We start from the raw sequence: 27,041 nt of genomic DNA, 5'->3' as shown, positions 1-27,041 counted from the left end.
TTTTCATTTCAATACATCATTCATGTTATAACATTATATTTTATCACTAGTTTCCCGCCATTACTAAAAACCCCAAACATATCTCATTAAAACACAAAATGTTTCATTTTATGACACAATTTGGTATGTGATCAAGAAAATAAAGGGCGAAAAAAGACAATTTCTTAATTTTCTCCTAGTGGGAATAATAATAATTATTAGAATGGGTTTTTTTTTTCCATAAACAAAAAGCAGCCAACATTTTATTTTTCAGGCCTGTGAACTCAAGTTGGAAGAAAACTGTGACGTCGACACTTCAGCCATGATTTTATTTTGTTTCTTGGGGGGGGGGGGGTTGTTTTTCCTGAAATGAGATTATTCAAATAAAAGCAGTTTTGTGAATATTTGGACGAGTGTTTTCTGTTTGTTGTTTTATGACATCACTGATGATACAGTGACTATGATCAAGGTTTTATGTTGTTTAAAGTAAAACTTCTCTATATTTAAAGCCTGAGAAAACACATTCAACTCTGAGACACATTAATTAATAAAACATATAAAGCTCAAGTTTTTAATCGACAAACTGATTTAAAACACAAATAAAACATTTTGCTGCTGTATAAAACATAAAGTGCATTAAATTTAATACTGATGTTTATAAAATCAGCTGAATGAAACCAGCTGAGTCGCTCAGGCTGATGTTGAAGTGAAATTTGTCCTCTTTCAGCCTCCGTACAGAGAGCAGCAGAGCGACTGGTCCTGGTTCAGAGTCGGTTCAGTTTGTTCTGGGTCATCTGAACCAGCAGCTCAGAGTATTTCTCCAGCAGAGCCGTCGTCCCGTCGTCCTCCAGTCGACCAGAGGGGGCGTCGCTGCCCCGCCCGTCTCCCCCCCGCAGCACCGCCTGCAGCTCTGAGTGAACGACATCAAACGCCTCCTGCAGGACGGACGACATCTGAAGACGGCGCTCTGAACCGCCGAGCGACACGCTGAGCTGCAGGAGGGAGAAATAAAACTCATCACAGCCGTCATCTGTCACAACACTTCATTATCAAAAGTCAGAATATTACTAGAAAAAGTATATATATATATATATATATATATATATATATATATATAAATAAATAAAAGTACTCCCTTGTGTGTCCCTTTACTTTGAGTCATGCTTCACTTGTATAAAGTAGCTGTTTTTAAGTTACTGGTCTTTACATCTGTTGTCATTTTTCTCAAGATGAGTTTCTCTCCAACTCTGAAGCCATTTTGAAAAATTGACTTCACTCTAAGGAATCCCGTTTTTTCACAAAGTCATGATCGTCTTCATGAACGGGACTCATATAAAGGAGAGAGTCATCGGTCAACTGGCAGATACAAAGACGAGGAACTCCCCGACTGATTCAGACACAGACAGTTACAGACAGAGAGACAGTTACAGACAGACAGACACACAGAAAGACGGTTATAGTCAGAGAGACAGTTACAGAGAGACAGACACACAGAGAGACGGTTACAGAGAGACAGTTACAGAGAGACAGACACACAAGAGAGACAGTTACAGAGAGACAGTTACAGACAGACACACAGAGAGACAGTTACAGTCAGAGAGACAGTTACAGAGAGACAGACACACAGAGAGACGGTTACAGAGAGACAGTTACAGAGAGACAGACACACGAGACAGACAGTTACAGAGAGACAGTTACAGACAGACACACAGAGAGACAGTTACAGTCAGAGAGACAGTTACAGAGACAGACACACAGAGAGACAGTTACAGACAGAGAGACAGTTACAGTCAGAGAGACAGTTACAGAGAGACAGTTACAGACAAAGAGACAGTTACAGTCAGAGAGACAGTCAGACAGACAGAGAGACAGTTAGTCAGACAGACAGTCAGACAGACAGAGAGACAGTTAGTCAGACAGACAGTCAGACAGACAAAGAGACAGTTACAGTCAGAGAGACAGTCAGACAGACAGAGAGACAGTTAGTCAGACAGACAGTCAGACAGACAGTTACAGAGAGACAGACACACAGAGAGACAGTTACAGACAGAGAGACAGTTACAGTCAGAGAGACAGTTACAGAGAGACAGTTACAGACAGAGAGACAGTTACAGTCAGAGAGACAGTCAGACAGACAGAGAGACAGTTAGTCAGACAGACAGAGAGACAGTTAGTCAGACAGACAGACAGTTACAGTCAGACAGACAGAGAGACAGTTACAGACAGACAGTTACAGACAGACAGGTCACCTGTTGGTGGAGCTGCACGGCCCGTCTGGCTGTCTGTCTCAGCTCGTTGGCGACCTGCTGACACTTCTGCACACTGAGCGACTCTTCAACATCACCTGAACCTGCGACAACAAACGTCCTGATGATTAATCTTCTCAGAGCCTGAACACATGCACAGTTTGTCCTGAGGGGGGCGCTACAGGAAAGACCAGCAACATGTAAAGGGTTCATCCTCTGAGGAGCAGAACTGAGGATCAGGAACCTTCAGGATCATCTGAGCAGTAGATAGTGTTAGACAGGAGGATGTTCCGGTGAGAACGTTACAGGAAGTTACCTGTGTGAGGGGGCGGAGTTACCTGTGTGAGGGGGTCGGAGTGATTCTGACAGAGGAGAAGAGGAAGAGGTGGGCAGGTTAGACGACAACGACTCGGCTCCCAAAGACGGGTCTGATGGTGGGAACAACAAGGAGAGGACGGATCGAACAGAAACTCGTCAAAAGTCGTAATATGAGAAAAATAAAAATTGGAATATTTTAAGTTGTCGTCACAATATTACATAAAATACTTTTAATATTTTGAGAAAAAGTCATGTCGTAATATCAAAGTCATGACATCACGAGAAAAAGTCATAATATAACTTGAAAAGTGAAAAAACACAAAAAAACATTTTGAGATGTCTTTGTCCGTGTGTCTCACCTGGATCAGTCTGGATTCTGGTCTCGGATCCTCCTGGACCCTCGTCCTGCCTGGAGGCGGAGCGGGTGATGATGTCAGAGCTGATGATGTCACAGGCCGTGGGTGTGGCTGTGGGTGTGATGGAGGGGGCGGGGCTGAGGATGAGGGTTTGGTTTAGATTGGTCAGTGTCTCCTCGACGCTGCACCTCCTGACCTCGTCCAGTGACATCACCTCAGTGGGTGTGGCCAAGACCACGTGATGCTGAGACTTCTGGGACGACAGAGCGACGCTGACGGGAGCAACGAAGACGAGAAACAGCATGAAACATTAAAATAATACAAAGGAAGTTGAATAGACACTTAAATATTATGACCTTTTTCTCAACTGACTTTTTCTTAAACTCAAACAACTTCCTACAACTTTATCTCTCAAATTCAAAACTTCTTTTTCCGAAATATGACAACTTTTTATTACTTATTTCTCAAAGAAGGTTTAATTAAAACATTACGACTTTTGTTCACTTCAAAATATTTCAACTTCTTTCTCAAAGTATTTTGGCTCTGGCAGGCTTCTGTAAATTTGTCAAAACTGTTCAACATAAAAAAGAAAGTGGGCTGGCAGTGGGACCAGGTGTTACCTGCTGTTCTGGTCCTGATGGGGGTCAGGTTTGGTGCTGTGGAGGTCCAGACCAGCAGAGAGCAGTGGGGCAGGAGGCTGGAGGTCTGCGGAGGAGGACAGGTTCTCCTTCTCGTCTTCCTCCTGGGTGGAGGAGTTGGGGGGGTCCTGGCTCAGTTTGGCCCTGGAGCTGGCTGTGGTTCCCAGGTATCCGATCCGAGACGCCCCCTGCTGGACTGCGGACACCACGCTGCTGTTGTGGGCCACCAGAGTTCTGGAGGTGACGTCTGATTGGTTAAAGAAGCAGAAGGTCAGAAACTACAAAGTGACGACAGATTAAATACAGAATCTCTTCCAGGACCAGGACCTGGAGTTAACCCTCACCCACACTGTCAGGGTGAAGTGAGAGAAAACAGTTTGACCTCCGACCTCGTGAGTTTTACAGCAAAAAGAAAACCCGAAAAACACAACACACCCGGACACACACACACACACACACACACACACACCTCGCAGGGTTTCTCTGCACTGGACGACCACCACAGTGTGTCGTCGGCGTGTTGGGCGGCGAAGGGGCTGATGGGAAATCCTGCAGGAAGATCTACGACGAAGGACTGAGAGGCTGCATCTAACTGTGATCACACATACACACCCCTCCCCGTCTTTAGTAACACGTGGGGTCCCTCAGGGAGGCGTCCTGGAGCTTCTGTTCTTTCTATCAAACCTCACAAAGATTTAAACAAACACTTCAGTACATCCTCCTGTTCTCCATTCGTCTTGGAGAGTACGCCACAGAGCTGGGCTAGCTATGCCTGTGAAGGACTTTTCTTTACGCCGAGCGTTACTGTGTTACTCCAATACTCCGAGCGTTACTGTGTTACTCCGAGCGTTACTGTGTTACTCCAATACTCCGAGCGTTACTCCGAGCATTACTGTGTTACTCCGAGCGTTATTCTGTTACTCCGTGCGTTACTGTGTTACTCCGAGCGTTACTCCAATACTCTGTGCGTTACTGTGTTACTCCGAGCGTTACTCCAATACTCCGAGCGTTACTGTGTTACTCCAATACTCTGAGCGTTACTGTGTTACTCCGAGCGTTATTCTGTTACTCCGTGCGTTACTGTGTTACTCCGAGCGTTACTCCAATACTCTGTGCGTTACTGTGTTACTCCGAGCGTTACTGTGTTACTCCGAGCGTTACTCTGTTACTCCGAGCGTTACTGTGTTACTCCGTTACTCCGTGCGTTATTCTGTTACTCCGTGCGTTACTGTGTTACTCCAATACTCCGAGCGTTACTCCAATACTCTGTGCGTTACTGTGTTACTCCGAGCGTTACTGTGTTACTCCGAGCGTTACTCTGTTACTCCGAGCGTTACTCTGTTACTCCGAGCGTTACTCCAATACTCTGTGCGTTACTCCGTGCCGTTTCAACAAATATGTCGAAAAACATATTTTGATGATGATGCTGGACATCATCAAAACTTATATTTCTTGACACAAAAAGTGAGGAGAATTCAAAATCTGACTTCAACTTCAATCAGAGGAGAAGGGACACTGATCAAACAAACATTCAGCTTCTAAATGAAGGACTAATATTTGATGAGAATGACATATCGGACAACAATTGTGTCGACCATCAGTTCAGCAGAAATGCTGAAACAAAGTAATGCCTCCTATCAGTGACATCAGAGATCATTACTGTGACGAACCGGCGTTGATTCATGGTCGCCTCACAGACTGCAGGAGGAAAGAGAAAACATCTCCATCGAAGTATGAAAACTGAAACTAAATAGAAACCGAACTGTAGGTGTAAATTGTGTGAGTGGAGCTGAAACCACAGAGAAAGTTTGTGTTGCTTGCAGACGTGCAGGTTTAGAAGAACATCAGCAATAAACATGTGAATCAGAAATACTTTATTGAATACTTTCTTTATTGATCCCTGAGGGGAAATGATACACATTATCTTCCTGCTGTTAAACCAGTCCAGCTGCTCTGACTGGTTCCACACCGATACTCAGAACTGAAGCTTTCATGAGTTTCATATTCTTACAGATACATTTAAATAAACACACCAGAACTGTGGATGAAGGAGTCTGAAGAGTTGGAATAATAGGAGAGGGATAAAGGTGGCAAACTATAGAGTCAACAGTGAGAGTACAGTGTAAACACAGCGTCTTGGTTGGAATAAACCTTCAGCTGAGCACTGCCGTGTGCTGGAAGGAGCTGAGTTGTGTGCAAAGACAAAAAGTCATTGAGATTTTTATTCTGAAAGTCTTCAGCGCTCAGAAAGCCTGACGTAAGCTCCCATTACCTTTTGGAGCTTTTATTTTAAAAATCCAGTTCTGGAGATGAAGCTGAGGCACAACTCAAACTAATAAATAGTAAACTAAGTAATAAACTAGTTTATTACTCTGCTGAACGTGCTGCTGTAAAACATGTCTTCCTGTTCACAGCACTAAATCGTTTCTGCAAGTCAGAAAACCACCAACACAGAAACTGAAGACTCACCTGGACTGTTGGGGTTTTCTTTCTGAGTCGACTCAGTCGAGGTGACCTCGCTGCTCGACTCGGAGTTCACCTGAAAACAAACGTTTAGTCACCGATTGTCTTAGTGAAACTGTATTCACCAACTGTCAATGTGTCGTTCTACAGAATGCAAATGAGCATGTTATCAGGTAAATCATGACAGTCGTCATGCTGCTCAGGTGTGTTTCAGGTGTGTTTCAGGTGTGTTTAATGTCGTTCAGGTGTGTTTCAGGTGTGTTTAGTGTCACTCAGCTGTGTTTCAAGTGTGTTTAATGTCGTTCAGGTGTGTTTCAAGTGTGTTTAATGTCGTTCAGGTGTGTTTCAGGTGTGTTTAGTGTTACTCAGCTGTGTTTCAGGTGTGTTTAGTGTCACTCAGCTGTGTTTCAGGTGTGTTTAATGTCGTTCAGGTGTGTTTTGTGTTGCTTAGGTGTGTTTCAGGTGTGTTTTGTGTTGCTCAGGTGTGTTTTAGGTGTGTCAACGGTCACTCAGGTGTGTTTCAGGTGTGTTTCAGGTGTGTTTAATGTTGTTTGGGTGTGTTTAATGTCGTTCAGGTGTGTTTCAGGTGTGTTTGTACCGGTGCGTTGCTGACGTTGCTCTCCTCTGAGATCCTGGTTGGGATTGAGGCAGGAGGCGGAGCTCGGGTCGGCCACGCCCTAAAAACACAGCAGGAACCGACTGTTATCACCATGACCATCAACAGCCACCAGCTAAACTCGAAATAGAAAACTCATCCACAAAGTCCCTGAGGATTGTGGGTAGACTGACCTGATTCTGTCCTGGAAGCGGGACAGGAAGCGGGTGGAGATGCTGAGTCGAGAATTCAGGAAGGGTTTTTCCTCTGGAGGCTGCAGAGTCCTCAGGTCTGTGTCAAATTTCTCTGAAAGGTCAAAGGTCACAACACCTCAGCCAACGTGAGGAGACAGTCAACATTACAGACTAATGATGCTGGACAGGGTCTGGTACCGTCGCTCAGACTGGAGGCCAGAGTATCAAAGTGGTTCTTCAGAGAGTTTCTGTCCTCGTCGTCCTCCAGACTCAAACTGCCCACAGAGCTGCCCTGACTGAGAGAGTCTGTGTCTGATACAGGAGAGAGGAGGTTATAGAATCATATTAATAATATTAACAATGATAAAGTTATATCCTGCTCTCTGACCGGCGTCGTGCTGCTGCTCCAGACTTCCTGCTAAGTCTTCAGAGTAGGCGGAGTCTGGACTCAGCTGAGTGCTCCACACTGGCCCCGCCCCCTGACCTTTGACCCCCAGCTGGGTCAGAGACCCCCGAGGGTCTGTCACACCCTCAACGTCAAACTCCCTGAAAACACAAACACACAGACACAGTGATGATGAGGAACAGGGGACAGGACTCAGCTGCGTCTCTCAGAAGCATCAAGGAAAGAATCGGTTTGTTCGTCACGTTTGATTCGGAGGTTCTGAAGGTGAACCTCACCTGTCAGCCGTAGTGTTGTTGGGGCCGGACCTGCCCCTGTCCTCACCTGGATTCTGCAGCACCTGAACATCACACACAGTCAGAGGCAGTCAGGTATCTGTTCACACCTGAAGACTGCTGGAGTTTATTTATTCTCCAGTGGGAACACACTACAGACTCTGGATCTGGGACCTGCATTACAGAAGAGTTCTATACGAATGAAATCCACCTTCATGTTAGTCCACATTGTTGAGGTCAGTCTCTCCCTGTGGTGGTTCTACAGTAGGGGGGGGGGGGGGGGGGGGGGGGTTTGGGGGCATTTTGGACTTAATAACTTTAGCGGAGTAGAAAAATAGACAGCTGTGAACTCTTCATCAAACAACCTTCATCATTGAGTTTAACTTCAGGCTGAAAATAGTTCCCTCCTTTCTATTTATTCAATCAACAATCAGTCACCTCCTTCTCCTCCTCCTCCTCCTCCTCCTCTTCCTCCTCTTCCTCCTCCTCTCCCAGCAGACTCTCCAGACTCTGAGGGTGGAAGTCTTCATCTTCCTCTTCCTCCTCCTGACTCTTGGTGGGACTCGGAGAGTTGATGGAGCAGATGGTCAGAGGGTTCTGCTGCTCCGCCCACCGACTCCGTACCTGACGAGGCTCAGCGTCTGATTGGACGCCAGAGGAGGCTCCGCCCTGACCCTGCTGAACACACACACACACACACACTGGAGGAAAGCCAATCTACAAACAGATTGATTATCTGTAAACTGATCAGTAATGGAGTGAAACAAACAGTCAACATGGAACTGACCAGCTTTCTGAACCACATGGGCAGTTTTCCGTTGGTCTGAAGCAGCGGAGCGTCTGAAACACACAACAACAACAACGTGACTCAAACACAAACTGTCCTTAAAGACCAGCTGTAGCTCTGAACGTCCACAGGGAGACCTGAAGGCTCAGGGGGACACTGAGACGTCCGTCCGTCATTACAGATACAGACAGCAGTCTGACCGGAGACCTCTGCTACAGGTCGTCTCTCCTCATGTCAGCTCTCTAATGAAGGATCGAACTTTCCATCTAGATCCATTATACCTGAACAAAGACCTGCTTCAGTGCTGCATGAGCGAGGGGTGAACACACTAACGGCAGCCGGGCTGCGTCTATACTCACAATCTGGAGTGACGGTACGTAAGGAACGTTCTGTTTCGTTTAGGCTTCACCCTCTAAGGATATCACTAGTGGGATGAGGCCGAAGCAGGATGTGGTCCAAGCACACAAACATCAGGAGAAATCAATAACCAGTCCACACCTCACCAATGCATCACAGTACATCATATCTGCACAGAGACAGAACAAAAGCTGATATTCACCAAGAGGGAATGAAACTGGAAAACAACATGAAACCTGCTGCTGTGGGAAGTAGAGACAGTGCCAGTCCAGCAGAGAGCAGAGTGGCAGAGAGAACAGCTCTCCATGCAGGAGAGGCCTGAGGGAGAGCGCTCAGTTAAAGAAGACAGAACAACAATCAGTCTGACAAACACTCAGAACGGAGTGAGTTCCACCAGTGAAAGAGCCAATAGATCATCAGAGTACGTTCTCTTTCAGGTCAAACATCTTCAGATATGAGTGGAAAGTTTAGAGTTTAATTTGGACTCAAACGTAGTTTAACCGTGTCACGATATTCTCCTTCAGAACACTTTGAGAACAAATATTACTGCGACACAAAACTGCAGAAGAACATTTAGCATGCAGTAATTCACGTTGTAGACTCGACCACCGACTGACTGTGGAACAGTAATATAACAGGGTCCAGCATCAGACCAGGTCCACCTCGTCTTGTTCCTCTGTTAAAGAGTCTTTGTGCAGTTTGTCTTTCTCTGACTTGAGGACAGACGGCGTCACATCCTGCACAGACTGTAAAGACCTTTGAGGCAAATGTGTGACAAACTGGCTTTACAATCTGTAACCAGACCCCAGTCCTCCTCCTCACCGTGAGCAGAGTCCAGTCTGGCTGGAGTCTGGAGGTCAGCCTCTTCCTCCCCTCTCTGCTCCTCCTCCTCCTGACTCTTGGTGGGACTCGGAGAGTTGATGGAGCAGATGGTCAGAGGGTTCTGCTGCTCCGCCCACCGACTCCGTAGCTGACGAGGCTCAGCATCTGATTGGACACCAGAGGAGGCTCCGCCCTGACCCTGCTGAACACACACACACACACACACACACACACACACACACACACACACACACACACACACACACACACACACACACACACACACACACACACACACACACACTGGAGGAAAACCAATCTACAAACAGATTGATTATCTGTAAACTGATCAGTAATGGAGTGAAACAAACAGTCAACATGGAACTGACCAGCTTTCTGAACCACATGGGCAGTTTTCCGTTGGTCTGAAGCAGCGGAGCGTCTGAAACACACAACAACAACAACGTGACTCAAACACAAACTGTCCTTAAAGACCAGCTGTAGCTCTGTACGTCCACAGGGAGACCTGAAGGCTCAGGGGGACACTGAGACGTCCGTCCATCATTACAGATACAGACAGCAGTCTGACCGGAGACCTCTGCTGCAGGTCGTCTCTCCTCATGTCAGCTCTCTAATGAAGGATCGAACTTTCCATCTAGATCCTTTATCCACAGTGTCTGCTGCGGGGACTTTCAGGTTTCTGGGATCCACTATCTCCCAGGACCTAAAGTGGGCGTCCAACATAGACTCCATCATCAGAAAGGCCCAGCAGAGGATGTACTTCCTGTTCCAGCTCAGGACGTTCAACCTGCCTCAGCAGCTGCTGATCCAGTTCTACACTGCTACCATCCAGTCTGGTTTGGATCTGCCACCAAACAGGACAGGAACGGACTCCTCACCGTGAGCAGAGTCCAGTCTGGCTGGAGTCCTGAGGTCAGCCTCTTCCTCCTCCTCCTCTTCCTCCATCTGAGGCAGCTGAGAGGAGGGTGCAGTGATGAAGGTCTCCCTTCTGAAACAACAACAGTTTCAGGTTGACCACAGAAACAAACCTCAGCAGCAGACTGAAACCTGATCCAGTAACTCTGGATCATCTCAGACCACCTTCCTCCTGCAGCTCTTCATCACCTCACTCACCTGATGTGTTGCTGTCTGCGGCTGCAGGTTTCAGGTGCAGCGCTCAGTTTGAGGCCCCGCCTCTTCCTCATGGTGCTGGTCATCTGAGAGTCCAACCGCCACACAAACACACAGCTGCACGCACACACACACAACATACAGAACATACACACACACACACACACACAGATCAGACTAACAACTAACAATGAACTGACACCTGAGTGAGGTCTACCTGTCTCCTGACGTGAGTGAGGTCTACCTGTCTCCTGACGTCAGTAAAGTTTACCTGTCTCCCGACGTCAGTAAAGTTTACCTGTCTCCTGACGTCAGTAAAGTTTACCTGTCTCCTGACGTCAGTAAAGTTTACCTGTCTCCTGATGTGAGTGAGGTCTACCTGTCTCCTGACGTGAGTGAGGTCTACCTGTCTCCTGATGTCAGTAAAGTTTACCTGTCTCCTGACGTCAGTGAGGTCTACCTGTCTCCCGACGTCAGTAAAGTTTACCTGTCTCCTGACGTCAGTGAGGTCTACCTGTCTCCCGATGTCAGTAAAGTTTACCTGTCTCCTGATGTCAGTGAGGTCTACCTGTCTCCCGACGTCAGTAAAGTTTACCTGTCTCCTGACGTCAGTGAGGTCTACCTGTCTCCCGATGTCAGTAAAGTTTACCTGTCTCCTGATGTGAATGAGGTCTACCTGTCTCCTGACGTCAGTGAGGTCTACCTGTCTCCTGACGTCAGTGAGGTCTACCTGTCTCCTGACGTCAGTGAGGTCTACCTGTCTCCTGACGTCAGTGAGGTCTACCTGTCTCCTGACGTCAGTGAGGTCTACCTGTCTCCTGACGTCAGTAAAGTTTACCTGTCTCCTGACACAGTGATGAGGTGTCTGCAGTCCTGACTGAACCTCATACAGGTGACGATCTCTGAGGAAACGAACACAGCAGGTAAATCAAACGTGAACAACATCTAAAAGGTCCTGAAAGAGTTTAAAATACTTTATAAAACTATAAACTTTCAGTTTGGACGACTGAACCAAACCAGCTCCTGGGTCAACCAAAACTAAACTAACACTGAGACTTGAAATGTCTCTGAGGGATTTTAAGATGCTCCGGAGAGAAAAAGACTCTCAGGTCCGAGAAGAATCTTTCAGCAACAAACCAACAGTTAATATACTCATTCTGTCCACTGCCTTACAAACTAACAGACACTATTAGATTTACTCACCAGAGTGTCCGAACAGGGTGGCGACACACTCTCCAGACTCGTAGTCAAAGATGGTGATGTTTTTATCAGAGCAGCTGGTGGCGAAGAACGACCCCGACGGATCCATCTGAACCTGCAGACAGCACCAAATATCAGCCAATCACATCGCAGAGGGAGTACACATCACAGTGCAGTCGACATGTAGCTGCCAAAGACCAAAGAACCCAACAATAATGTGACTATTACGAAGCCACTGAATATAAAGACAACAGGACATCTGCCGTCACGGCTCTGGTTACTGTTGAGTCCTGAAACAGCTCAAAGGGTTAAATCCACATTAAACTTGACTGAGATCATCAACAGAGTGAAGTAACCGTCAGTCTGCCATCATGTTCACTTCTTCTTTAGAGTCCGAAACATCAGCACATCATATTAAAGACATCAGAGACGACAGAGCAGCAGCTCAGTTGCATCTCTGTTACTGTGAAGACACTGAACATCAGGTCCATCACAGCAGGAGGCTCATAGTCAAACAAGGACGTTTTCTTTGGGTTATTTCACTCTGATTTAATACTTTTATTCTTGTAATTATCTACATAATAAACTCTGACACTGTTTCAGCCATCAGCTGGATTTATTTCATCTACAAAGAGACAAACTCATTCAGGAGGCTGTGACAGCCAGACACCAACAACATGAATCAATAATCAATACCTTCAGCAGAGCTCCTTCATCACTGGACGAGCCTTTCAAACACTTCTTCAGCTTCCCGGTCTCCACGTGGTACACCCTAAAAACACACAGCAGCTTCAGTGTTCAGCGGATCATCACGCGTTACAACTCCGTCTTTTTTAATGTCTCCTGAAGCGTCTTCTTGTTTCTAACCGGACGTTTCGGTCCTGACAGGCGACGGCGACGTGCGTCCTCGATGAGTCCAGGTCCATGTCGTACAGCGTGGTCTTCTCCACCACGTGGTGACTCCTGGAGAACGACATACCCTCCTCCGTCTGGACCACCACAGACATGACGACACGGTTCATACACAGGAGGATTATGGGACACTGGGACAGTTTATGGTCGTTTGTACCTGAATAAAGCTCATTTATACACCAGAGTGCGTTCACACTGACCCGCTCAGCTGTCTGGAAGTAGATGCTTTTGTCGGCTCCACAGCTCACCATTCGAAGCTGTGGACTCTCACCTGGAACACAGGAAACACAGGTAACTCTGTTTCTGTCAGCACACCGATGAGCCCGGTCCACATCCGATACACACAGTCTGGTTTAATACCACGGGGGTACAGTCACATAACAACACTTCATGTCATTAAAGCAGCTCCCTGTCAGCAGGAAACAGTGTGTTATAGACGCAGTCAGGTGGTAGAAAGAACTCCTGAACCAGACCGACATGTCCTCTGCAGAGGACTCAGGAGAGACTCAGTGATCTTCTCCTTTCAGTAACACATCGAACAAAGACTACAAACCTTCAGTCGCTGCACAGAACTGTCTCATATTCAGAAGGACACAAGAGGTCTGCAGAATAAATCAACCCCTACACTGTGGGGACCTACAGAGGGAACCCTGTTAACCCCTCGTGTCCACCATGAATCTGACTTTACCAGTGAAGCTGACAGCAGTGATGGAGGCAGAGTGGTCGTTCAGAGTCTGTTCCAGACTGTAGTCCTTCTCCAGGTTGAAGACGTGGATTAGCCGATCCCTGCTGGCCGACGCCAACAGTTTCACACCTGAAACAACAGAGTCATCATTCAAGTGTCACACCTGCAGCGAGGAACAAACACACAATACGTCACGTCTAACTCCCAAACCAGCCCACAGAACTCCAGACATCATGTTCCAACCTCCGTCAGTAAAACTACAACCGACATCCACCTTCTGATCTGACTGTGAGGAGGACCAACCACAACAGTCCGCTCCGAAAGGTTTCGCTTTGAACGATTAAATAACCAAAGCTGCTTCTGTTTCTGGGGTCCAGTCAGTCCTCTGATGGTCACATGTGGTGAACGGCCGAAGGGGTCGTTTACAGCCTCTGATCTACGAGTGCTGTCCTGGTGGTGACCTTTGACCCGAGGTCTTACCTGTGGATGTGGGGGAGAACTCCAGACACAACACCTCCGAGTCATGAGCCTCAATCTTCACCAGCTCGTCCAGAAACTCCAGACCAAAGATCCTGAACACACACAAACATTTTATCTCTCTGTGAGGACCAGTTCAGGTTTCACTCCTCAACATTTTGTCTCAGACTTTCTCTGTGATGGCTCAGTTTAAATGTCAGTACAGGAGGATTTGAAAGGCCTAAATAAAAACAAATCACACATGAAGTCAAATACAACACACGTTGTTCGATGTATTTTCCTTTTATGAATTTACTGTGTCATAATTAAGTAAAATACACGTTAATAACTGAATGAATTGTTTTTCACTGTGACGTCACATTAAACCAAACAAAGTGAAGAGGAGAGTGTGTAGTGTTTCAGTGTTGTCCAGCAGAGGGCAGCACAGAGCTGCCAACACTGAATACAATGTGGAGCTTTTTCTTTTTAAACATGGAGACACATTGAGCATGCTAAAATCAAAAACAATCAACGGTCCAATCACAGCTTTGGGGGCGGGGTCACGGGCGGAGCCAAGTGTCAGCGGATGTGTTTCACATTAAAACCGTTTCCTGTGGGCCGCCTACCGGAGAAAACGCTGTTTCCCGCTCTTTCTTTTCTCTTTATTAAGTTGTTTTTCTTTGTACGTCTGGAGACAAAGTCAGTAACAGATTAGAAACATTGTGAGTCTGGGGGTTGAGGTTAGAATCAGGTTTAGCTCGGGTCAGGTTTGGGCCTTTAGGTGTGATGGTTGTTCAGGAATGATTTGTCCTCACAGGTATAGAAGTCCAAACGTGTGTTTCTGTGTCTTACCGCAGGTTTCCACAGCGGTCTCCAGCTGCCAGGTGTTGTCCATCAGGACTGATACCCAGCACTCTGATCCCAGCCTTCCCATCAGCCCCTGCTGCCTCCCCCCTCTCCCCCTCTGCCTGCAGGTGCTGCGTGTTCTCCCCCACATACAAAATCCTCAGCAGGTCCTGAAACACAAACAGGAAGTGATGCATGACAACAAACAGGAAGTGAGGCATGACAACAAATACACAGAGACCTTCTACAGGCTTTCTGTCGCTTTGACCTGAACTTCATCACCAGCTGTATACAGCTGTTCATCTGTATACACCTGTCTCCCTGTCTGTTGCTGGTCTTACGTTGCTGTAGAGGTTTCTGTGTCCGGAGGGGGGGTCGGTGTGCCACAGTCTGATGGTGTTATCAGACGAACAGGTGAGGAAGGAGGACGGAGGAAGACAGGCCTGAGACGCACCTGACAGCTCCGGATACACCTGAAGAGAAAAAGTACAAACTGGTTTACAAACTATACCAGTACACACACACACACACACACACACACACACACACACACACACACACACACACACACCAGTATCTACACACACACATACATATACATTCATATATATATATGTGTGTGTATATATATGACATGTAGAAGTATTTCTGGTAATACTGGAAGTACTAAGGTGTGGACTTACTTCGATGCTCCACACACAGCTGCTGTGGTACAGAGCAGAGTACAGCTTCCCCACGTTCCTCACATCTTTAACGTCCCACACATACACACTGTGGTCGTTGTACACACAGGTCAGGTGTCTGGCAGCGGGGTCAAAGGTCAGAGCCAACGTGTCGGGGTACTGAGCACCTGGACCGGCAGGTAACAGGTTGCTGTGGGAACAGATACACAGTTAGTATTTACCAGGTCTTTCCTCAGTAACTAACCGGTATGTTTGCAGTATGTTTGCAGTATTAGTACCCGTGCTGTACACTCTGGGTGAGGTCGACTCCCAGTGGGTGTGGTCTGTGCAGAGTGGTGATGTACTGCAGGTTGGACGGACTGAACACTCTGATGACGCCGTCGGCACAACCGCAGAAGATAAAGTCCTCACTGACGGCCAGACAGCTCGCCGCCGCCGTCTGTCAACAACATTATTTTAATTAGATCATTAGATATGAAACAATGAGCTCTTATTTTGAAATAAATCGTACAGGTGTGTTTTACCTGCGCAGGTGTGGCTTCCTGTGCTCCTCACTAACCTTGAGGTTGACCCAGGCCTCCAGCTGTCTGCTGTTGTTGAACAGACACAGCAGACCGGAGCTGGTGATGCAGTACGTGCTGGACGCCATGAGGCCACGCCCACACGCCACCCCGCTGAACACGTTGTTCTTATGGTCGCCTAGCAACCCCGACCGACCAATCAGAGGCACCGTGCTGTTCACCTGGAATCAGGGAGAATGTGAAAAGTGTAAAGGAAAACCAGTCAGTTTTATACCAGTCAAGGCTGAGCTGTGATTGGCTGATTCGAGGTCAGGACGGTACCCGTCGTTCTTTGGAGGCGTCCAGGTACCAGAACTTGACGTGTCTGCTTCCTGCGGTGACGAAGTAGCTGTTGTCCTGAGAGAAGGAGACGGCGAACACTCTGCTGGACACTTTGTTGGAGGCGATGATGGAACCTTTCTGCTCTCAGACACAAAGACAGGAAGGACCGGAGGGAGGCAGGTACGGACAAAACATCACCTTAATGTCCAGTTATTACTGCAGCGTTTCTGTATAAAGGACTTACAAGAGTATTTACTGTACTATGTGCTCTAGTAGAAAGTACTAACGTGTTCATGAAAAGAGCAGCAATCATGTAACTAATGATAATATCCTACACAGGAAGTCATAGAAACAACAATAATTTGTTTCACTGCTTCAAAGACTCATTTATAGATATTATTTATTAACAATAAAAGTGACTGATGTGGAACGTTCTGTTGAATCTGCTGTGGCGTCGGTATTAAATCAACTGGACGATGTGTTTTCTCTAAAAGAAGAACAAACATCTGCACTTCAAGCTTTGGTTGATAAGAAAGATGCATCAGCGCTACGTCACACGTTTCCTCGCTCTGACTGGCTGCAGGTCCAGAGGCACTTTGGTCTGCGGCCGTTCATAACAACCCTTGGAAACTGAAAACGAACTGAGAGGTTCCAGATGCCAGTAAATCTGACCATCCGGTCATATTTCTCATTAGAAAGAGTGTGTGTGTGTGTGTGTGCGCGTCCTCACCCTCCAGTCCCACACACTAACAGTCATGTCGTGTTGGTATCCCACAGAGACGATGTAGCAGCTGTTGGTGGAGAACGCCACACAGGAAACTCCATATTTATGAGACTGAACCTCGGCCACCTGACCTCCATCCACCTCCCACACCCGCACACAGGGCATGTGACCGCTCTGAAACACACACACACACACAGGTCTATACAACTTCACCTGTCCTCCCTGGTGTCCACACAGAGACAACAACTGACTCAGGTGTGTGGCTCTCAGCTCTTACCTCACCAGTGACCAGGTATTTCCCGTCATGGGAGAAGGCCAGAGCGCTGAAGGGTTTTCTGAAACACAAACACACGACCCGGTTAGACACCATCACAGCACCAGTACTGGTCTGCACATCCCAGTAACAGCAGTATACCAGAACGTGTAGTCTCAACTGAGAACCTGCCTTCATCCAGAGGTCCTCCTCCTCCTCCTCCTCCTCATCATCATCATCATCATCATCATCAGCCCTCATCAGAAGTTATGAAAAAGTTACTGGTCACATGTAAGATATCACTGCATCGTGTTAGATTCACATCTGAAGTGAACTTGCATAGATTTAGATTTAGAATCAAGCCTCTTAAGAGGACAACTAGTTAACCTCTTGGACAGGAAGTCCATAAGATCTCACGACAGCTGTTCAGTTTTGGGGCAGTGTGTGTGTGTTGTTTCAGGTGAGTCTGGAGAAAGGTTTGGGTGTCGGCACAGCCAGCAGCAGCAGCAGCGGTGTGACCTCTGACACGAACACTGGGCTCATTGCCTATCCTGCAGGGTTAGCCCCGCCTCCTCCGACTACAGACAGTAGAGACATTAGCATTTAGCTTTGGCAGTCTGTATTTTTCCTGAGAAGCTGGAGCAGATTTAGGTGAAAAGTTCCAGAAAACGGCAGGATTTTAACTCCGTCACACGTTGAGTCAGCAGGTGAAGGTGAAGCAGGCGGAGCTACCTGGACGTGTTGATGATGTGACTCTGTTTGTTCTTCTTCGGGTGAAGCAGCACGATGACACACCTGAAACACAAACACAGTCGGGTTCACTCAAATAAAATCACAGCAGGGTTCAACTTCATGTTTGTACTGAGACTGACACAGAAAAGCATGCTGGCAAAATATCAGATATCAGTATCAGCTTTAAAATACGTGTCTCCCACAGTGACGGATGTTTCTGGTCATTTTCTTCTTCTACGGTTTAAAGACAAACCCTCACACACCAGCACAAATCACACCCTGCAGTGGGCCAAACACCGAACTGTCACTGTTTTTGGGGGGCGTTTCATACGAGTCAGAGGAGGCGGGGCTTACCCTGCAGGATACGCAATGAGCCCAGTCTTCGGGTCAGAGGTCAAACCGCTGCTGCTGGCTGTGCTGATACCCAAAACTTTCTCCAGACACACCTGAAATAACAAAAACACACACACACCAAACTGCATTCAGAATTCTCACAATTTACTCTTTACTTCTCACAACTGTACCTTACTAACCTGACAGGTTTTAAAATTATCAGCCAACTTTATATCTAAAAAACTAGGAACAATTTTCACAATCAAACGTCAACATTTAGTCGATTCTTTTGTTTTAAGAAGAGAGAAAACCTCCAGATTAAAGCTGCATTTACACCATTTTTTCCTTTAGAGGTCATTTTTATACTTTTTCTCTTCAGCTTTTTAATGTTACATCTTCTGCTATATTTCAAGTCCTCTGCTGTCACACTGTTCAGGCCGTTTAGCTCATTTAACCCTTAAACACATGTCAGTGTGTCCAGGACCATATTAAACTCTCACAGCTTCCTTCGTTTTATTCATGTGTGCCCTAAAGCCCCATCTACAGCTACAACACTTAGGTTCAAATGTGAGGATTTGCTGCTTTTCTTTTGTTTTTCTGTTTATTGGTTTTTTTTTTAGGGCGTTGGCCCGTCACCGGGGGGTACTGGGGTGCAATACCCGCCCATTGTGCATCTCTGGCTATGGGACTGTATGGGACACAGTGGGTTATGTGTCCAGGACCTGGTGCTCAGCTAACAGGTCTGTAGTCCAACATCACATCTCTTCAACCTGTAGAGTTCATTACTTTTATACCGTGCTGCTTTTGCATTCGTTGTAAAAAACCGTGTGAGGTCTGATCTGAAATGTGTTATTTAAATCGTGTTGTCCTGCCAGCAGTTCACCCTGTAGTGTCACAGACAGAGACGGGGTACAGGTTTCAGTGTAACACCGGCGGCCTGCTGGTTTTCTGTTTGTTGTCTAAACATTAGCTTGTTGCTGTGAAAAGTTAGCTACACTGATGATAATGTACTCATCGTTTATTTAGAGCTCAAACACTCAAAGTTAAACTGTTGACTTTTAGTAGCTTGTGTATATGTTCACATGTCGGCAGTTTGGTCACAGTTCATCCTTAAACTTGTTGAAAACTTTGACTTCAGTTCTTCAGTAAAACTTTCCAAACACCAGCCGAGCTAACGGGACTGTGATGCTAACAGTTAGCTCTGTTAGCATCGTATCAGACTGTACCCGGCTGCTGGAGGTCTTCTTATGCTGGCTCTGCCGGCTCTTCCTCCCCGCTGGTTGTCTCCTCTTTGCGGTGTTGACTGAGCCGCAGTCCGCCCCCTCTGCCATGATAACCGCCTCACTTTAACTGTAAAAGTTATCCAGAAAGATGAAACTACACGGCTACAAACCGAGCCGTAACACCGGGGAGGATAGCCGTATAAACACCCTTAAAAGGCCACAGATGTGAACCAGGAGCAGGTCACTTTATCAAAGTTGTCCACTGATGATAATGATGGATGACTAGCTTAGCTTCATGCTAACTGTCGCTAAAGGAAACCTGACACTCTCTCTGCGGCGGGACTTTGGTTCAAACTGAGCTCCGCCCACTTCTCTTCTTCTTCTTCTTCTTCTTCTTCTTCTTCTTCTTCTTCTTCTTCTTCTTCTTCTTCTTCTTCTTCTTCTTCTTCACGGCAGTTTGCATGTTGCATTACTGCCACCTTCTGGATTTAGTTAACTCCTACAATGTCCGGTTTGTCAGATTTTCGCAAGCTTTATTTTATCCTTATTTTTTTATTGTAGTAAATTCAAAAAATGTATTATTATTTTAACTTTATTTAACTGTAAAGGAATCATTCATTGCAAATATACAATGTCCATATTGTGGATAAAAATAATAATAATAAATAAAAAACAAACATTAGAAATTGGTGAGATGGTTAATAATACATAGAGATCTTTGGCACATTTGGATTTCAGGGACTTAGTATAGAGTTGAATGTCATTATAGTAGCACATGAAGATGGGGGTGGTCTTTATAAATTTAGCCTTAAGACTTTTGGCTAACATGAGCAAAACATTGACCATCAGGTCCAATTTTCTGTCACCAGCAGTGATACTGTTATGATCTGAAGCAGGCGCTGCTGTGGTTTTGCTATTTAATCCTTCCATGAGCTGTTTCCAGAACAGTTGGGTATGAGAGATGCTCTGTTGTTGCAATATCACCTTTACAGAAAACACATTCATGCCTCTCAAAGCCAAATCTCTGCAAGGCTACATTCACTTTGTCATGAACTTCTTTTGCTGTGGGTGGAGCTGCGTATTTGAAGAACTTCGTTCTCAGTTAGGGGACCGTTGCTTGAGCAGGCTACAGGTGGTTTGTTAGAATCGACCTTGTGAAAATGAATTCCATTTCTAAAAGGTGTGGGGAGATGAGCTGGAGACTGAGAGTAGATGATGTAGTTGTTGCTATGATAACAAATGTATTGGGTATCTGTGATAGCAGATTTAAACTCTTTGAAGTCTGTTGTTCCATAGTGAAAAATCATTTCCAAAACAGGAAAACCTGTTGGTGATATTTAGAAAGGTGACATTGTAATCATATTTAAACTTTAATAAATTCTGTCCCACCCAAATATAGTTAAATATAGTTTGAGGGAATATGTGCCACATACTAGTTTTCATCTGGAACACTGGGAATACCTTCTGTATATATCTGGATTGTTCCTCTCAGTGTCTAAAGTTGTATTATTCTACTTTAAACCAGGCTGGTGCTTAATGGAAACCAGTTCATCTTAATTCTGCAAATAAAACTATTTATTTTAAAACATCTTTTATCATGAAATACAGTCTTCCTGCCTCCGTGTCAGCGCCGGCGTCCATCTTTGATTTATGGAATATAATGAAGACCTAAAACACTGTGACAGAAATAAAGTTGTATAATGTTGTAAAAAGCTTCAGATGATAACCTGCACAAACATTAATAATCACTTGTTGACTCAGTTGTAGGCGTCACTATGGAGGCATTAAAGGGGTCCAGATTCATGTGCAACCTTTTGTTCACCTTGACTGAAACATTCAGGTGAGAAAACGTGATCTGATTTTCAAAAGAAAAATAGAATCGTCCATTAAAATGAATATTACTCATAAGACAGCTGGAGGCACTTAATGACAAGCTGCTGTTTTAATAAAACTCTCAGACAAAATATTACAAAAGACTGAAAACATATTTGTAGAGACAGAAAGATAAAGCTCTTATCTTGAATGTGTTTCAGTCTGACTGATGGTGTCCAAATGTCCCACACTCTGATCACACAAAACGCCCCTCAGTCTTGTCCTTTCTTTCTCTTCTTCTTGCTCTTCTTCTTCTGCAGCTCTTCTTCCTCCTCCTCCTCTGTTGTTTTTCTCTTCGTCTTCTCCTCCACCCTCTCCATGGTGTCCCACACCTCGTCATCGCCTCCCTCCTCTTCCTCCTTCACCTCCTCAGACCCCCCCTCCCCCGTCGCCCCCCCTCCGTCCTCCAGGTCCCTGCTGGTAAGCAGGAGACAGTTGAGGCGAGACTTGAGGTAGACTTTGTGCTGCAGTTTGCGGTCCTCCAGGCTGTGGATGCGGAGGAAGCGGTCCAGGCCGCAGGATGCCACCACGGGCTGGGAGGGGTGACACTGCAGCGCCCTCACGCCCCCCGCCAGCCCCTTCAGACAGCCACAGACGAGACCTTTCCTCAGATCCAGCATGGCGATCTGACCGTGGGTGTTTCCCACCACCACCGTGTTACCGCCGGCAGGCAGAGACAGAGCAGTGAGCGGGTACTCGCCGTACTCGACCTCCAGGACGGGACGCCGCTGAGGGGAGGAGGGATCGAACACGTGGACCTGACGGAGGAGAGGACAACGTTAAAGCTGCAGGAAGAGTTCAGCAAAACTCAGACGCTCAGTCCTGACATGTTTTCATACTCAGTGATGTCACCTGTGATGTCACCTGTGATGATGTCACCTGTCATATGTCTGATTTGATGTGTAGTGAGGCGCTCTGAAGTAGAGACACTGTGTAAATACTCCATTACAAGTAAAAGTACAAAAATATTGGAAATAAAATATACTTAAAGTATCAGAAGTAAAAGTACTTGTTCTGCAGAGTGGACCCATCATATTTTTATAATACTGTATCAGTAATATTTGTTCATTAACATGTTAGCAGTAATTTAATGTTGTTGCTACTTTCTATAATTAATTAATGAACTGATTACAGGTTTCATACGTAAAACTTTAAGTTGTTATGAGTTAAAAGTATAAAGTCGCAATGAAACTGTACTTTAGTGCGTACTTGTGTAAATGTACTCAGGTACTTTGCCAGCTCTAATGTCTCTGATCCACATTCACAAAAAATTTGTAAGTAGTTTACAATTACCTGTGTTAATAATCAAACTACAGCTGAATAATGATGACTGGTACTAAGTACTAAATAATTGTTTAATTAGGAGAGCAAATATTTAATGACCCGCCGGTAACATGAAGCCTTCTCTGTAGGGAACGTTCTGATGATGTACTGCAGTGACCGGTCAGACCTGGAGAATCTGCCATTACAGATGTAAACAAAGCTTTAAAGCGTCAGAAAACATCAATAAGTAACTTTAGTTTGGTTGGATGATGTTTGTCCCTGTATTAAGAGACCTGTCAGTCAACTTTACAACGACAGCACTTTCCTGTTCTGTGTTGTCTATGCGGATGGTGGAGACATTTTGTTTTCAGAGTGTCCCTTTAATATTTAGATTTGTGTTGAAGTCCACCGAACTGTAAACAAACATGACAACGAGCCAGTGAAGCTTTAAAAAGAATCGTGTTTAAAAGAATCGGTTCCCTCAGCACCACAAAGGAACACACCTGATGGTAACCTGTGCACGTGACCACTTTGTCCGAGTCCGGGATGAAGGCCATGTCTCTGACCCACTGCGGCCGCCGGAGATCCAGCCAGTCGTCCCGCAGGTTTTTTGCGGCGAACACGGGACTCTCGGGTTTCTCCAGGTCCCAGATCTTCAGCCCGTTCTCCTTCCCGCCGGTTGCGACTTTGTGTCGGTGTACCGGACTCTGCCGCATCCTGCACACGTTCTTGCCCGCGTTCAGCTCCGCAACGGGCTCGCTGCTGTCCTCCCTCCACACCCGCAGCGTCCCGCACTCCACGCAGGTGACCAGTGCGGTGCCGGTCAGCGCAGCTAGCCCGGTGAAGCAGCCCTCGGCTGGGTCTCCGCAGCGCCGGGTCTCGGTGAAGGCCCCCTTCTCGATGCTGAAGGTCTTCACGGTCCCGTCCACGGATCCGACCAGCACCTCGCTCTCCGCCGGGTCTCCCCAGCACAGCGCGCGGACCTCCTGGTCTCGGCTCAGGTGGCTCGTGTTGCAGAAGTTGAAGGCCTGTTTCCGGGACAGACTGACCCCCTTCAAGATGCCGGTCTCCGAGCCCAGCCACACGGAGCACAGCCGGCTCGTGTCCCCCATCACACCAGATTTAAATGGACCGAAAACTGGGTTTAAAACTGGATTCCAGCGGCTCCGGGTCCTGGTTCAAATAACACGCGTGTCTTCCTCTGTACTGCGTCGCGCGTCAAAGACGTCACACTGCACTCGGCGTGTTTTTTTTTTTGTTTTGTTTTTTTTTTGTTTTTTTTTAATTAACTTTATGTAAAATAGCAGAACACAATGAAACACTGGTCTCTCAATTGAATTCAATCCTTTGTTGCTTTGTTGTCCTGAAACAGACGTTTACGTTTCTGAAGCAACAGAAACAACAAAACATGAACAAACCAGAACAGAAAGAAGTGCTAACAACTCAGCCACTCGTGGTTTATGGATTGGTACAAACGAAACATATTGATGGAAAGTTTCCAGGTGATTAGTGTGTAAAAGTTAAAGACTTTGACCCAACAAGAAGACCCCCCCCCCCCCCCCCCCCCCCCAAAAAAAAAAAAAGAAATGCAATAAAATATTTAAATCACTTCTTACTGTCTGTCTGACAAAACCGTCTGTAATCCAGTCTGTTCACTGCCCTACAGAGAAACAGTGGTGTAGTCACACACTGTGACCACCAGAAGGCAGTGAGGACGCATGATTATAGCTGCACCCAGTGTAAAGGCAGAAACCACTGCAGACGAACACTTCCGGTCAACACTTTACTCTCACAGTAGACGGGTGGAGGTATGCCCTGTGTGTTTAGTGTAGACATGGAGGACAGGGATGCGTTAATGACAATCGGCTGTATTAAGTGTAAGGGAATACACAACAGCGTACTAACAGTTCCGGTGACCACTTTCACAATATTTTTTGAAATGTCTCCTTTGCCTTTGGTTGTTCCCTTTTACACAGACAATTAAATGCGGACAAACACCAGAGGGACATTAATGCAATTTAAAAGGAGGATTTATTGAGGTAGTCTGGTTGGGTCGTGCCGTGACAGATGCAACAAAAAATCACATTTTACTATTATTGTTAATTATGGTCGTTGCTGTACGTCATTGCGAGGCGACCGCGCATCTGCACATGCGTATATGACGGGAGTTCCACCATTTTGGATCTCAGGGCTACAGTAGCTAGCTAGCTGTTGCTGTTAGCTTCTACAACGCATCGTTACTTCGATCGGGATTATTTTCCCGCTTTAACATTAAAGTAGAGCAAACAGAAACCTGTCCCCTGTTAGGATCTGAATCTGAATCTGCCTTCGTCTGAGAAATGGACGGAGAAGAGGACGACTTCATGTCCGGGAACCACTCCGGTAAAAGTGTTGTTCTGCTTTGTTTCCTATTTCACTAACAAGCTAGCGTTCAGTAACGTCAGACTCTAACATTACGCTCTCTGCTGTATGAACTCTTCGGAGGAGTTCAACACGACACACTGAAGGTGATCTGGTCTCTGAACTGCACGATGGTTGTAACAGAAGCCTGAATAACAACCAGGAAATGTGTCCCAGTTTAGCTTCATGAGCGGGGAGCAGGCAGCGTTACAGCCCTGGCTCTATATCGTCTGTTTTATATTTAGCTTTAAAAGTGTTTCTTGGATGATGTTGTTTGTATTTCAGTGGCAAAAACAGGGGCTCCAGTCCGACTTGAATCCGTCAGTAAGTCGCCTCCTGTCGGTGAGCACCGTGCGGATTTAAAGCTTCACTCTGATGTAATGATGTTGGGTAAAGATAGGGTATAATAATTGACATTTTAAGATGAATGCTGTAGATGCATGCCGAATTGAAAAGCAGACATAAGGATTAGCTATGAATGTTTTGTATTAATATTTAATTTTACTACTATTGTGTTATTCACTCGTGAACCTTAAAATCCACGATATATGCAGGGAGTTTGGCATGCAAACTGTAGGCGATCCAGATATCTTTCTGTTTTTGAAGGGATTTTCCACTGAAAGCACCACAGTACAGGCATGTACAATTTCTTCCCGGAGATCAATAAAGTATTTCTGATTCTGATTCTGATACTTAATGGTGTCTCGTGCAGGAGACCACCTTGACGAGTGTACAATGAAAACCACATCTCAGACCCAATTAAGCTGCAGTAGATTCAGTCAGAATCAGGTTTCTACAGGTTCTCCTGGTGCCTCCAGGTCCTAGATTCCCAGCCCCCCTCTCATATTATGTCGCGTCTCTGCTAGTGTTTGTAGGCTGAATGATAGATGTAGTCCAAGCTAGCCTGACCAAGTGTCCAACTGAAGACCTTTGCCAGGTTGCCATTCAAAATAGTTACTCTACACTTTTTGCAGCCCTTCCACCAGAAAACCACATGTTTCCGTCTCCTGGCTCTCTGCAGGTGTTTGTGTTCTATCATTAAGATGCTGAAGTGTGGTCTTGACCTGTTGTGCGTTCTGCAGATGACGGAGGCGGCACTCCAGTTCAGGATGAACACCAGGCGTCAGGCGCCGAGGAGGTGAGGAGCGACAGACATCAATCTGAGGTCAGACTGAGGCTGCTCCCCCACCGCCTCAATACCAGCTCTGCATGTCGTCTCTATAAATCGAGTGTTGCAGCTTAACTTGCACTTAGACTGGGATGGAGGTCTGGACCCCAAAGAAATGGAAGAAAACATTTCTGCCACTGAAAATCATGTTATTTCTTTGAATTCCTATTCTTGTGAAATACTGGAGAGTTTTACTTCAGCTAAAAATTAACTCTAACTCTGAAAACCTTTCAAATGACAAAAAAAGAAAACAAGTCTTTACGGCTCATAGACAAATGCAACCTGTGGTGGTGGGGGGCATCGCTTTGCTTTAAAGGGTCCAAAGGCAAAACCAGCGACTTAAGCTGTTTGTAGTTTCATATTCAAATAGTTCCCCCTCATCCAGGTCTCCACTGACCCACTGTTTGTCTCAACAGGATGAGGGCAGCAACGATGAAGATGCCCCCAATGCCATGGAGACGAGCAGGGCAGCCAGTGGCTCCGACAACGAGGATCACAGAGGGGGCGACAGCGACTCGGAGGGTGAGGCCCCCAGGGGCCACCGCGACGACAAAAGTGACTCTGAGACAGAGGCTCCGCGGCCCGCCAACAGCGACGACGACTCTCCGGTGAAACGCAGGATGAGCGGGTCGGACAACGAGGAGGAGTCGCCCATCAAACACGTAGCTTCAGATAACGAGGACGGCAGAGGATTGTCTCCCCCCAAACGCAGGGGGAGCAGCTCTGAGGGGGAGGAGAGGGAGGAGAGGCCCAGAGCGGCCGCAGACAGCGACTCAGAGAACGAGGATCCCAAACCGACGGCGTCCCCCGACCGCCGGTCCAACGCAGACAGTGACTCTGACACAGAGACGCCTGCCAGACGCAAGGCAGCACAGATAGACTCTG

At 46.4% G+C, this 27,041-nt stretch overlaps 3 protein-coding genes across 3 annotated transcripts in view; 1 reads left to right on the top strand and 2 right to left on the bottom strand.

Annotated features, from left to right (window-relative positions):
- Positions 1–536: 536 nt before the first annotated feature.
- Positions 537–19,665, bottom strand: wdr62 (WD repeat domain 62). The gene is made up of 36 exons (XM_070905273.1): positions 19,457–19,665; positions 18,252–18,343; positions 17,898–17,960; positions 17,190–17,247; positions 16,919–17,086; positions 16,189–16,326; positions 15,906–16,088; positions 15,625–15,785; positions 15,347–15,536; positions 15,005–15,136; positions 14,670–14,833; positions 13,842–13,933; positions 13,365–13,490; positions 12,871–12,947; positions 12,632–12,747; positions 12,461–12,536; positions 11,768–11,879; positions 11,403–11,466; positions 10,568–10,681; positions 10,333–10,442; positions 9,823–9,875; positions 9,434–9,635; positions 8,255–8,307; positions 7,906–8,145; positions 7,471–7,532; positions 7,178–7,335; positions 6,988–7,101; positions 6,790–6,901; positions 6,599–6,677; positions 6,007–6,076; positions 4,007–4,129; positions 3,520–3,784; positions 2,903–3,171; positions 2,564–2,653; positions 2,229–2,329; positions 537–971 (listed from the first exon to the last, which is right to left on the bottom strand). The coding sequence occupies exons 1-36, from the start codon at positions 19,559–19,561 to the stop codon at positions 744–746; spliced, it is 4,560 nt and encodes a 1,519-aa protein (XP_070761374.1). The 5' UTR covers positions 19,562–19,665; the 3' UTR covers positions 537–743.
- A 1,716-nt stretch (positions 19,666–21,381) lies between these two features.
- wdr74 (WD repeat domain 74) lies at positions 21,382–23,865 on the bottom strand. Its single transcript, XM_070906329.1, has 2 exons — positions 23,092–23,865; positions 21,382–22,083 (listed from the first exon to the last, which is right to left on the bottom strand). Exons 1-2 carry the CDS (start codon positions 23,698–23,700, stop codon positions 21,538–21,540), a joined length of 1,155 nt encoding a protein of 384 aa, XP_070762430.1. The 5' UTR covers positions 23,701–23,865; the 3' UTR covers positions 21,382–21,537.
- Positions 23,866–24,815: 950 nt separating this feature from the next.
- The window catches only part of LOC139285112 (protein IWS1 homolog), an 11,802-nt gene continuing 9,576 nt past the window's right edge, over positions 24,816–27,041 (top strand). The window contains exons 1-3 of the mRNA XM_070905574.1: positions 24,816–24,970; positions 26,071–26,153; positions 26,573–27,041. The exon at positions 26,573–27,041 is cut by the window's right edge and continues 192 nt beyond it. Of these exons, the coding sequence (XP_070761675.1) occupies positions 24,928–24,970; positions 26,071–26,153; positions 26,573–27,041 (595 nt within the window). The 5' untranslated portion in view covers positions 24,816–24,927. The remainder of the gene's footprint in view (positions 24,971–26,070; positions 26,154–26,572) is intronic.

This window comes from Enoplosus armatus, chromosome 5, assembly GCF_043641665.1.
Source record: "Enoplosus armatus isolate fEnoArm2 chromosome 5, fEnoArm2.hap1, whole genome shotgun sequence".
Lineage (NCBI taxonomy): Eukaryota > Metazoa > Chordata > Actinopteri > Centrarchiformes > Enoplosidae > Enoplosus > Enoplosus armatus.
Note: the sequence above shows the minus strand (reverse complement) of the source record. Positions and strands in the feature narration are given on the sequence as shown.